The sequence below is a fragment of the Anas platyrhynchos genome, chromosome 9 (assembly GCF_047663525.1).
Source record: "Anas platyrhynchos isolate ZD024472 breed Pekin duck chromosome 9, IASCAAS_PekinDuck_T2T, whole genome shotgun sequence".
NCBI classification, from domain to species: Eukaryota; Metazoa; Chordata; class Aves; order Anseriformes; family Anatidae; genus Anas; species Anas platyrhynchos.
Genome location: NC_092595.1, coordinates 24,273,979 through 24,287,450, shown reverse-complemented (window position 1 = coordinate 24,287,450; position 13,472 = coordinate 24,273,979). Strand labels below are relative to the sequence as shown.

General features: G+C 34.3%; 1 protein-coding gene across 7 annotated transcripts in view; it reads right to left on the bottom strand.

Moving 5' to 3' along the window:
- U2SURP (U2 snRNP associated SURP domain containing) overlaps positions 1 to 13,472 on the bottom strand; it is a 44,754-nt gene that overhangs the window by 12,393 nt on the left and 18,889 nt on the right. For 4 of the 7 annotated variants that reach the window (XM_072042647.1, XM_072042643.1, XM_072042645.1 and 1 more), the window contains 11 exons: positions 12,763 to 12,806; positions 9,380 to 9,484; positions 8,313 to 8,383; positions 8,071 to 8,230; positions 5,949 to 6,111; positions 5,332 to 5,411; positions 4,201 to 4,288; positions 3,082 to 3,204; positions 1,484 to 1,640; positions 1,026 to 1,121; positions 387 to 453 (listed from right to left, as the gene is read on the bottom strand). In XM_072042647.1, the coding sequence (XP_071898748.1) occupies positions 387 to 453; positions 1,026 to 1,121; positions 1,484 to 1,640; positions 3,082 to 3,204; positions 4,201 to 4,288; positions 5,332 to 5,411; positions 5,949 to 6,111; positions 8,071 to 8,230; positions 8,313 to 8,383; positions 9,380 to 9,484; positions 12,763 to 12,806 (1,154 nt within the window). Of the gene's footprint in view, positions 1 to 386; positions 454 to 1,025; positions 1,122 to 1,483; positions 1,641 to 3,081; positions 3,205 to 4,200; positions 4,289 to 5,331; positions 5,412 to 5,948; positions 6,112 to 8,070; positions 8,235 to 8,312; positions 8,384 to 9,379; positions 9,485 to 12,762; positions 12,807 to 13,472 lie in introns of all 7 variants that reach the window. The other 3 variants (XM_072042644.1, XM_027464792.3, XM_021279105.4) reach the window with 2 other exon arrangements.

Here is a 13,472-nt window from a genome sequence, read left to right as displayed (position 1 = left end):
ACAACTCCACCACTTTAATGTTTATAGAGGCTAAAAGCATCCTGCACTAAAACTCTGATTCTCTCCATTTTCTTATTTTCCTACTTGGAAATTTTCATTTTTGCTCTGTTCTTGCAATACATACAAAATTTATAGGAAGTTTCAAGACACTCAACCTCAGAGGTAGAAAATGGATACTTTTTCTTCAGAATGAAAAATTATTTAAGTGCTCTCAATTTTAAGACACCAAATAAAAATAATGTGACAAATAATGTGCTAGCAAGATACAACGCTAATGCAAATATGTGTTTAAAATGTTATGTTGCACCACTGGTTTCAGTTGCAGACATTTCTTTAAAGCTAGATGCCAGACATCTAGACTGAAAGAAAAAATTCCAAATATTTACTTTTGAATTTCCTCCTCCTCAGATTCTTCATGTTGGTCAAAAAGCTCCCACTTCGAAGTAGTCACAGCTAGAAGACAAAATAAGATAATTTCAACAATAAAAAGCTATTGCTTTTTTCTAAAAATCAGTATCTCTAGATATGATGAAATTTACAGTATGATAAAAATTTACAGCATCTAGCACTTAATACAGACTTTGTTTCATAAATATTCAAGTTGCATTTTATCAGAATATTTACTCTATACAGAGATATTCACTCACACTGCCTATTATGTTTCAGTAAACCTTACAGAAGCAGCCAGGTATTTGTTAGTTTGTAAAGCCTTATCTTTCACAGAAATATTTGGAAAAGACTGCCAGAATACCCAGATTCTTCCAATACTTATCATTAATGAATTGAAAATTAGTTTTAAAGGTTGGTAGGTTACTGAAGTAAAACAGAAACATAATACACTATTTCCTTCATTGAAGACACAACCAAAAAAAATCACAATAGAAAACTCTGCTGTATTACTTTAGAAATCATATGAACGTTTTTAAATATACCCTTTGAAAATAATAATTAAATAGGTAAGTGACACTAAACTTTCATTTTACTTAGGAAAGGCTTTTATTTTAACAGATGCTTTGAAAACTAACCTTGAGCTTCTAATTCTGATTCATCCACTGCTTCCCACTTCGAAGGAGCAACTTTAAATATAGGCTCATTCTTTTTCGAATCTTCAGCCGTATCCACTGTTGAATAAAGACCCAGAAAAATCATTTCCAAAGCTCTTCTAAAGTTCAAACTGAAAAATCCTAACACAACAGTCCAATGTAAATACTGAAGTATATTGTACCATTTCATTAAATGCAAAGAAAAGAAATTCAGATTTGGAAACTGATGTGCACCTATCTATATAACATCAAAAGAGATCTACTGTGTCTCCCGAATCAAGTACAATCTAAAAGAAATTCTTCCTAGGTTAAGTTGAAATTTATGAGATACTAAGCTACATGGCATATTCTTGGCTGTTCTTGTAAAAACTACTTGTTTTTAAAAACTATCATGAAAAATTGAAGATTCAAATTGCAAGTGAGGTTGGAATGTTTCATACAAGGTACTCCGTCCAGATCGTCATCCAGCGATTTAATTGGGACTCCATCCAGATCATCAATAGGAGCAGCATCAATAGGAATTCCATCCACATCTTCTAATGGGGCACCATCAAGCTCTTCCTCAATGGGAGCACCATCAAGATCGTCTGGCACCTCCTGAAAGCAAATAATATTGAATTCTTTCAAGAATAAATTTAACTTGTTTTTCTTTATAGAAATTGATTTATTTTTTTTTTAAGGAGTAGCTTTAAAATGACCTGGAACACCCAAAAAAGCCCTTGACTTTATCATACCAAGTACAATTGCTTATTGCAGAGGAAAATGACAGCATCTTCCTACACAAAACTATAAGCAAGAATCTAGCATTCGTCCACAATGCACTAGAAGCTTTGCAATATCTATTCAAATATCTTTGCAATGTCTTGTATTCCAAAGAGGTTCACTTGCAATGAGCCAATAAAGATAAATTATACTTACTACATAAGAAAGATTCCCTGAAAACCAGTAATTTGAACAACTGCCAAAAATATTTAAGTATTTAGCAAGAACACATGTCAATGAAAAGCATGTCTATGTATTATTTCTAACATGCTAGGCACTGTCCATCATATGTGCATTCTCTTGGCCCCACTGCTAAGGGAAATAACCTAACCTTCCAATTACAGCAGTTCTCCTGTTATTCTGAAAGACACGTTTACAAACAATTAAAAAAAAAAAGTTTAGGATAAACATACATCTATTTATTGGTTTCTTCTCTTTAAATAAAATTTATACATAACTGTAAACAAATCAGTACACTTTCATCCAGTGCCTAAAGTATTCTAGAAATTTTAACCATTGAGCTTCAAATATTAACAGTTTTTTAAATATTAACGGTTTACACATTAGTAACTAAAATTCCCTAAATACCTTGTTCAAAATAACCCTTCTGTGCAGAGAGGAGAGCAACTGTGTAGCTTAACTAGGTTAGCAACTTATTGCTGTAATAGGATGCACAGCTGAAAGTAGAATGCCACCAGTGTAAATGATCTATCACAGCTTTCCCAAACTAACAAAGATCAGATGGCTCTATTAAACTATGTGCGTGACACTCACACAAAAAGGAAATGCATGGTTCATTCAACCAGACGCCAAGTTACTTAGAACTCCCAGAAACTAAAATTAATGCCTGAAATTCTAACTCAGAATTCACAGATACTACAGAGTATTCCCAATACATAGATAATGGCTGTCATTTTGCACTAGTCTTTGCTCTGAATTGCTTCCACAATGTAACTGCACCATAGCACTTAATCTGCAAGCAGCTAGTGTATAAACATATTAGATGGTATTTGCATCTCAAAATATGTTACAGCTGTCTTTAAAATATTATACCTATCTTTAAAAGTAAGGATTTGGAGTTTAAAAAAAAAAGGATTGTGGTGCTACGTGTACCTAAGCATGCTAATACTACTCATGTTAAATAAAAATCCATAAACTGCTGTTACAAAGAGCAGCTTTAATCACCTAAACAAAGATACCAAATATTCCTTGCCAGTTTTGTTTTACGCTTAGACATTTTTTCTCACTACCTGCTAAGCATCACTACTAAGCTTACCTCTGTTTCTTTATCTTCCATGATATTTACAAGTCCCAAGAAGATATTCTGGAGTTTGATCAAAAATGGTTCTGGGTAGATGGCCCAATCTTCCCATGCTCTGAAGCATGTCATCACCCGTTGCTAGAAGTAATAGGAAAAAAAAGTGCTCGTTAACTAAGAAATTTTAACTGACTGGAAATACACCATCGAGAGTTACTCCTAAAAAGGTCCATATTGGAGTATACTACAATGTACCACGTTGCACAAGACTAGTAAAGTAAAAATGTATACGTACACAGGAACTACTTTTTTTTTCCCCCTTTAAATAAATCACTTATAATATCACTGGGATTTCATTTTCCCTTTTACTTCAGATTACACTGATTATCCATTTTTGCTACTCACAGTTCCTATCCTAATAGTTCTGAGTGAAGATGATATGAGAACCAGTATAAAACCTATAATATGGGAAAACTAGCTACACTGCAAATTTCATATTTAAACTAAAAAAAAATCTACTGTTTTAAAGGAGTCTTTACACCAGTGGAAGGAGGAGAAGGACCAAGTATATGAGAACGCTAGGAAGAAGAATGCTGCTATCTGGAAAATTACTAACTACACATGCTCAGACTGCTCATCAAACCTCAAAAAAACAACTCTATTTATCACCAAAAATGTTAAAAAGCTATTTTATGCTGTTAAGTCCAGACATTTATTTCCTCACTAAGAAGCAAAAAAATATTTTTCAAACTAAAATATAGGAGGTACTAAAATAATTAGGAAGCTAGAAAGCCTTGTTGGTATAATACAAGTACTAGATATGGTCTCTACTCCCCAACTAACATCTACTGGTACATTTCATCTGTTACACATTCATTTTCTTCCTAATGCTTCATTGATAATGCTTTCTCTTGTGGAGGAAAGTAAGCGTGAAATACAAAAGATGCTTTTTCTTCAATAATTTTAAAAGACCACTGTTAACTTCAAGGCTATCTTTGCAAGAGAGGAAACAGAAAAATAGCGAAGCTTAATTAGGAAGCCTGAGTTTCAAATCACCTATTTTAATATTCAATAGCTTGTGCAGGAACATCTGTTTATTTGACTTATACATCATGTAAATAACAACAAAATACATACCTTGAAATTTTCAGACTGTAAATGGCCTTGTATTGTACGGTAAGTAGCATTGAGATCAGAGAATATCTGACATAATTTTGTTTCAAAACTAGAATTAAACATATACATTTCTTCAGTTAAACTTGGTAATATATCTTTTCTGGACATACATAATTCTTGAAATTACCTGGGATACAGGACTCAGAAGCAGACAGTTGCATTCCCTACAGCAGCTATGACCTTAACTATAAGGTAACAAGTAATCACTACATATTAATTCACCTTCAACAACAACAGAACTGTGAAGAGAGATCTTCACATCTGCTGGAGTCTCCTTATACAGCCTGAAAAGACTGGAGGATAAAAGGAGTTTTACAACCTTACGTACAAAGAACTGTCAAAGAGTTCAGTTTATACTTTTAAAATTTCTTAGTTATGTTTCTATTCTCTCAATGAAAGGCCCTTAGTGAAAGCACAGTGAGGTGAGTTAACAGCTGCCTTGCTTCTCTTGAGTGTATCCTCAATATACAAAAAGTAAACTAGCAATGACACACTGCAGCAAGAAAAATGATTTGCAATCACTACAGTTTTGCAACATGCTGAATATTCCCCATCGTGCTATCATAACATTAATGAGACTCCAAGCAACAGACACAGCCAAATATCTGTACAGAGCAGAGGTTCTCTCCCCTTGTACATTTTTCATAAATTCTGCTCAGCACCTTAAAAACAAAGTACTCAATCCCCTTGTAAGGTCTCCAAACTTGGTGAAGAGTTTAAAAAAAAACAAAAACAACAAAAAAAAAAACTTAAAACTAAACCTCTATTACAAAAATGTACTCGTTTGCATAGATGATTTGCAATATCAGATCTGGAAAATCCTTTACAGCTTCCCATAAAGACATGTACACATGCTATCCTCATCTCTGTAAGGTTCCACGCAAGTGGTCACTCGCATAAGGTATATAAAAGAGCTTTCTTTGTATTACAAAGCACCTTAGAACCAAGATGTAGCACATCAGTGCATATCTCTTTGCATGAAAATGTATATGAATGTTTTAACAGTATCTTCAGAGACAAGTGTGAATTTCTCTACTACTATGTTATAATTATATTCTTTTTTTAACCAATCACCTAAAATATTATACTTACAATTTTCTATAATAGGAAGCATTGGCAACTTTAGCTGAAGAGTTGTACAACACATCTGACACCAGATATAATCTTGCAATCTACAAACAAGAACGTATAAATTAGATTTTTACTTATCCTGAAAATATATGCATTTTTCCAGATATAACACAAGACAGTTTAAACTATTGAGAACTAGGAAGTTAGAACTAACCAGATGTAAATTAGCCCCCTGTTGGCTAATAACCTGCACTGCTAACCACACTGTAGGATGGAATATATTCATTGCAGAATATTACAATGGATAGATTGCAGCACTCCACGTTTTTTTTGTTGTGTGTTTTGTGTGTGTGTGTTTGTTTTTGTTTTGTTTTTTAATGTTTGAACAGACTACTTTTTTGAACGTTAGAACAAGGTAGAACATTGCTTACAAGCACGTCCAGCAAGAATAAAAATATATCACAAAATCCCGCAGGGAAATAAAAAACAAAACATGCACTTAAATTTAAGCACAGGTTTTAAGTAAAAAGTTCGACACTACCTGAGACTTATGAAATAATGCTTGTAAATTACATGCACAAACAGTTAATTGAGCTCTTCCCCAAAAACAGAAGTATGATTATACAAAATCTTCGCACCTTCTTAGGAAGTGGAGTCTTCAGAATGGACAATGATTCTGTAATGCAGTCTACAATTTCTTCAGCAGCTTCTGCATTATTTAGACAGAAAACCATTGCATCACCAATATCATTCTTCCGAGGTGTTAATCCACGCAGAATTTCCTCCAATTTATCTCTTTGTCTGAAATAGTAGGATTTTTATACTTTCAATATAAAATGAACAGTACTCAATAGAATTTCCATTAAATAATGTTCTTGATTTTGCCATCTTCAGGACCAAAGCAGTTTAAAATATTTTTATATTCTGCTCCTAATTTTTTTCAATGATTCACAAGCACGTCACAAACAAAATACAAAAAAATTTCCACTTAAGTCTTGACTATATACAGAAATCAAGGAAACCTAACTGAGGAAGAGCTAATACAGAAGCATAATATTATTGATAAACTATAACAAAAAATATAATTATTTTAAAATGAAATGAAAATGAATAAATGTAAAGTAAGTAATTTCTGAATCTAATTACTCTAATTCTACAGCAGAGAGCTGGTAAGAAACAGTTCTTTCATGTTTTCCCTGAACTTGGTGTATAAAGATCCCTCTTAAAAAAAAAAAAAAAAAACATTTTAAGCCTTTTCAAAAATAAGATAAATTACGTATTAAGGTGTCTAGAACCATAATCTTAGATTTACAACAAAATGAACAAAAACAACAAAAAAAGTTATGAACACAACTTAAACAATGATAGTAAAATTTTTTTTTAAAGTGCATATATTTCCACTACCATAGGCATTCCCACCATGCTTACAATTCACAGCAAAGAACTCTGATCATGTCTCTTCCTGCTAATTACTAACTGCTCCCCATTTTAATTTCTGATAAGCAGTATCAACAAATTTAAGACTGTAATAACCGTTCAGCTTCATTCAGTTCTAATAATGCTGAGATAGGCGCGACATAACCTCACTAACAGGTTGGAACAGAAAATGAAGAAAGCTCTCATCCTCCCCATTCCTTTCAAAGGGTTAATGCCAATTCCATGGAAAGGATCCATTGTTCAAATGAATACAATTCTAACAAAATCCAGAGTGTATTTTTGTATCATCAAAAAAGCATTAAATAAAAAAATGAGCTCGAGAGTGTTTATTGGTGTCATTCACAGATGACACCAAGCTGCACAATGCAGTCAACCTGCTGGAAGGAAGGGATGCCATCCAGAGGGACCTTGAGAGGCTTGGGAGGTGGGTCCATCCAAACACGATGAGGTTCAACAAGGACAACTGCAAGGTCCTGCACCTGGGCTGGGGCAATCCCAAGCACAAATTCAGTCTGGGCAGAGAATGGATCAAGAGCAGCCCTGAGGAGAAGCACCTGGGGGTGTTGGTTGACAAGAAGCTCAACACGAGCCAGCAATATGTGCTTGCAGCCCAGCAAGCCGCCCATACCCTAGGCTGCACCAAAAGCAGTGCGGGCAGCAGGCCAGGGGATGGGATTGTCCCCCTCTGCTCTTGTGAGACCCTGCTCTGGGCCCCAGCACAAGGACATGGAGCTACTGGAGCCAGTCCAGGGCTGCAAGGATGCTCAGGAGCTGCAGCCCCTCTGCTATGGAGCCAGGCTGAGGGAGTTGGGGTTGTTCAGCCTGGAGAAGAGAAGGCTCCGGGGAGCCCTTACAGAGGCCTGCCAGTGCCTAAAGGGGGCCATCGGGAAAGCTGGGGAGGGACTGTCTGTGAGGGAGTGATGGGACTAGGAGTAACAGCTGTAAACTGAAAAGGGACATACCTAGATTAGGCATTAGGAAGAAACTCTTTACTCAAGAGGGCAGTGAGACCCTGGCACAGGTTTCCCAGAGAAGATGTGGCTGCCCCATCCCTGGAAATGCCCAAGGCCTGGATGGGATTTGGGCAGCCTAGGCTAGTGGGAGGTGTCCCTGCTTTTGGCAGGGGGGTTAGAACTAAATGGTCTTCAAGGTCTCTTCAAACCAACACTATACCAACACTATTCTATGATTCTATAAATACTATGGCAAGAATGGTAACATTTCAGGGATGACAACTAGAAAAAAAAAAAAAAAACAGGACAAAAATGCAGAATAGCATTAAAAAAAAAAAAAAAAACACTACAAATTGACAGAAATCCATACTCTTCCTTAAGTGCACCCTTCTTGTTTGGTTCCTCCACAAACGCCTCTGTTTCTTGCTCTTCTGACATCCCATGTAAATATGGATTTAACGGTGGTGGCCTCCAAAACGATCCATTTTTGAACATACGGAAATCTTCTGTCCTCCACTTGGTTGGAGCATCTCCCTATAAAGGGCAAGAGTTTTTTTGGTTTGTTTTTATTGCATTAAGCTCAAAGTTACAAATTTACAATAAAAAATCTACTTGCCTGAAGAATTGAGTAAAGCTTCCATCTATAATACACATGGGCTGGAGTCTGGTTTTCAAATAAAAACCTAAACCAGAGAACAAAGAGACACAAGATGTATTATAAGTTATTTAACTGAAGAAAATTCAAATATATCGAACTTCTATCCACAATTCCACTTTGGCTATAGAGTGAATTCAAGATAGCTAAAACCACATACATCTAAAGCACAGCTGTACAGAACAAGTGTAATTGCCTCATGCACACATGCATGTACAATCTGCAAAGTGTAGAATTCCACAGAGGCAAAGCACGTCTCATAAGAAGTTTAGATGTGCAGGAACTCATAGGTATACAATTAGGTTACTCAGACTGAATATTAAGTGACTTGAAGTTTTCAAATGTCAGAACATTCTTACGAGATCAGAAATAAACAGCCATTTTTAACAGCAAGATGTTTTACTTGGACGTGCGTATTTTCCTTGATTTGTACATAAAATCAAAATGAAGCACTTCAACCTTAGTACCAATAAGACATTTTTAGAAGGTCATTTATTTTAGAAGGTCATTTACTTCCCTGAAAAAGTTTTTCAGACTGCATTTCACAAGAAATTTGGAAATTTTTAAATTCCATTCACGACAAGAGCTGCAAATTTTGACAGCTTCACTACAACAAAGTTTAATCCTAATTGCATAGGAAATTAGGCTCCAGAAAGATGACTGCACATTGAGTTATTCTGCCTGCTTTCGAGGTATGTTTTGTTGATGTTGTTTTGTTTTTAAATATATGCTACTGCCTCTACTGATGACTTGGAATCCCTCAAGCAAATAGGAATTAAGTATTTTATATATGTATACAAATTTATATTTCACATATATATTTTTTATACAACAGTATTAACAATTGGGATAGAATTTTATTGTTCATATCAAACAGCATAAGCATCTGCTGTGTACAATTTGTTAAATTTAAAATTGCACACAAAGAGACATAGGAAAAACAACTTCTATTAGCAATTCCAAAATGCAAAATATTAGCAACAGCAAAAATTAGCTTTTCAAACTGAAGCAATATAATAAGCACCTGAACATTGGATTGTTGATTTCTCTGTTCATGATCATGGCTTCAAACATAGGCCCTTCCCGCACAACAAACTCTATCATGCGATGTATCAATGCGAGCAAATTCCTACAACAATAACACAGTTAAAGAAAAATTGATTCAGACCTAACACTATATAAACTACACTCCATCTAAGATACTATAACTGTGCAGGAGATTATTTTGTTGTATTGTTACAACTGTATAAAAGATAAGGTAGCATGGAACATATGATAGCCTTGCATCATAGACACGGGCACTCTAAAATCAAAACATGCCTAAAAGTGGTAGAGCAGTAACTTAGCAGGAGACCTCATTCCTGAATTTCCGCAGCTTAGCCTACAACCACCTCATGCTTAGAAGCATAATAGTCCTTACACATAAAAATGGGCGACTGAGCACCAAAGTGCAATTAACTATTAAAAACTTAGCCCTCTCATCTAAATTATCTAGAACTAAGGCCGAAGTGTTAACTGAAGTTCTACAGATGTACAAATGGCTCGATATTGTGCTCAAAATTAAACACAAATAGTTTTAAATATTCAATAGAAACTGCATTCAGCTTTCAAACTAGTCAAGTATAAAAGGAAAAGTAAATAGCCTTCTTGATGCCAAACAAGGCAGTGGTTTTATTAAATTTAGGTAACCTGGTTTTGGTCAAGACTCAATTATGTGACATAGAATAAAACTGTCCATCACTTCACGTCATAGCACTCAATGTTTCCTTCCTCATACACCCAAGTGAACCAAATCACAAATCAAAAAATAAAAATCTGCATTCATTTCATTCAGCACTACATCCTGAGACAGGCAAGAAGCGTATTTGAAATGCACTTTTTTGAAGTCGCATTTGAAAATGCGGATCCATTTGTAAGTGTAATAATAGCTTACATATATAGTGTCATATAAGCTTTATAAATAGCAATTTCAGTTTCCAATCTTTTGTATTTTTTTCTCAAGAACAAGATCCTAATTTTTCAAATACAGATTACCAACACAGAAAAATTTCACAGTATGTGTCCTTTGAATGTGATGCAAACAAAAAAAATACAGATTTTTACATTTTTGGATTATTTTTTTAATGTAACAAACTGATAAAGGTTCTGGAAATGTATCGTACTATAATTTTCTTTTACCAAATTAATTATCAGAATTCAAAAACTGTTTCATTGAAAAGGTGAAGAATTTTCTATCACTTCTTCATAATTAGGTGATTATTTTCTACCACGAGCATTCAAACTTCTGCCACAGGTATAATGAACTGGTTGTTTTTTTAAAAAAAAATCAACTTTAAAATGTTGCAACTTAATTGCAATAAACCTACCCATCCATCTGCAAACTTGGCAAATACTGTGGTTTATGCCAGCTAGCATTAAATCTACATTTCCCTCTCATATCATAAATACAAAAAATGTTACCTACAGCTCAAATTTCCTCTCCTTTTGATTTTTATGATCCCTTAAAATATTGTAAAAAGGACAGTCACAATACTTCCACAACCATTTTATTTAAAACAGTGTTCTGAAAGTCTAAATACCAAGTCTGTTTTTGTTATGTGAACTGTATTTGAAAACATGAATATGAAAAATTACAATTAGCTTTCAACTTTGAGATATTATTTATTTTAAGGCAAGTTCAATATGACCAATTCTAGCTTCCTGTAGAACCATGCCACAGGATTTCATCTAACTGTTCTCTCATTCAGTACAATGAAGTTACTTTAGAGCAGCTTCTGGCTGGACAAGAACATCTGCTTTGGAAAGACCTCAAATGTATTAAAAAAAGATCCAGTACATCCCGTAGATGAAAAGAGGGTGTTACATGCATATAACGTCTGGCATATAAGACGTTACTACCTGAAAGCGAATTTCTCAGAAGACAAAAAAAACTTCACTGTTTATATGCAACATTTCCCTATTTCCCTTTTAGTAAGTGCTAAGACATCAATGTTGGAAATTTTCAATAACAGCTTTTAAAGGAGAATAATTAAATGCAATATATCACTGAAGCTTTTCAGGATTTTTACATGTTATTCACTGTGTAAGACTCTTAACAGTTATCACTAGCATCTTCAAAAGTGATCAGGAAGCCAAGGAAAATTAATGCAATGTATTTTCAAATACAATTCAATTAACATGAGCTTTTCTTACCAACAAGCTTTCAAAACACTCCAGTAAATAAAATGGAAGCATATTTTTCTCCAAAAGCTAATTACTCTGGAAGCACTGTACAGTTTTACAAGTACTTGCTCTACTACTGTTTTTCAAATTAAGATTGCTCCCAGTCTCACTAACTATTCATGTCTCTACTTAATAAAAATTGAAAAGAATAGTCCTAAAATTTCATCAGAATTACTAGTCAAAATGCATTTGTGCATTTAATGACAAACACATTAATGTACTACTGTAACTAGCTTTACAAATATTCCTTCCCTCCCACACACACGCAAAAAAAAGACTTTGTGACAATTAAAACAGTGTTGTACAAAAAGATGATAGCTTTAAATGCATTTAAAATGTCATTTAGCTTAAGTTGGCCAACAAAAAAAAAAAAGTTTTCTAGTTATAATAAAACCACATTTATTGGAGCCGATCGTACCAATGGCTGGTCAAAAACTGTATACTTTCCCAATCCATCCCATGATGTTTTCCTGGTCCCCCGCTGCCGCAGACAGTTCAGCTGGTGTTGCTCACCAAGGCCAATGTCAAAGAGAATTTGGTAATCTTTTGTGCTTATTTACTTTTAAAACAGTGTTGTGTTCCTGTGTTTGGGAAAAGGTTTCAGCTTAACTGAGCAAGAGTATACCTAGACTAGAGCGAAGGTAGAGGCACTGATGAAGACCAAAACACAAAAATACCGTTGCACTACAGAACTAACTTATTTGGCAACCGTAATTGACTGTTGCATATTTTAAAAACAGTATAAACTAAAACCAATTTTAACTGCACTACAAATTGTACAATTGAAAAAAAGAAAAAAAGAAAAACAAAGCACAGCACCACATTGGAGACAGCTGCATCCTAGCTACAAAGTACTTAGAGGTTTATGCCTGGACTTACAATGCATCACTAAATTAATCTATTTCTCCCTTGAGTTCACTCATAAAATTACCCTGCAACTATTTCTAGTACTTAAATTCAATTAAAAAAAAAAAAAAAGATAATTACTTCAATTTATCCTCAATAAGAAAAAAAAGTTATTGAGATAAGGGTAATAAGACTGTAAAACATCTCTCTCAAGTGTTATGAAAGAACCATTGCTCAGTCAAGCCATTACCTTTTCCTCAACATCACAATTTTTCTTTAAAATTCCGAAGGGGGAAATTTTCTATATTTAGATCAGTAATAATAAAGAAAAACATGTACCTTTCTGTTGGGATAACCACTTTGACTATGGCTTGCGACAGAGTCTGTATATGAAGTCACATCAGATAATAAACATAGAATATGTGAGTATTGTTAACAAGTAACAAGCAAAAATATACATATGCAATGAAAATACTACACATCTATCACAAGTTTTGCAGGCAATCACTGCTGTGAAGTTATAGCTAAGCAATTACACAAAATGCAAATGGTTGTGTCAGTGAACCATAAAGGTTCACTAATTGCAAAGTATCAGAACATTCCTGTCAGAATGTACATTGATGCACTGAATAGGTACTACACTGAATAAAATTAAGAAAGGAGTTCTTAAGCTTATGAAACAATTCTGAACTATTTGACTTGGATCGGGTTGGTATTACTTTATTCCCAAGTCTTAGGAAGAAAAATAACCCTAACAATTAAGTGTCATTCAAAGAATCAACAAATTCTTACAAATGTAAATCAAGTTGGTTTGTGATTACGAGATACTTACCCTTCATTTTTATCAGCTAATATTCCAGAAAAGAAAAAGGTTGAAAATGGACTCCATAAGTAGCATAAAATACTTACTCAACGTCCAGATTAATTACCTTCTACACAAAACATATCAACTCCTCTAGTGTAAAAATAATGCTACCCAAATTAAAACGTAGTATTTTCTCTAAATAAAGTAATTTAGATATTGCAATTTGGCAGCCAACAAAAGGGGG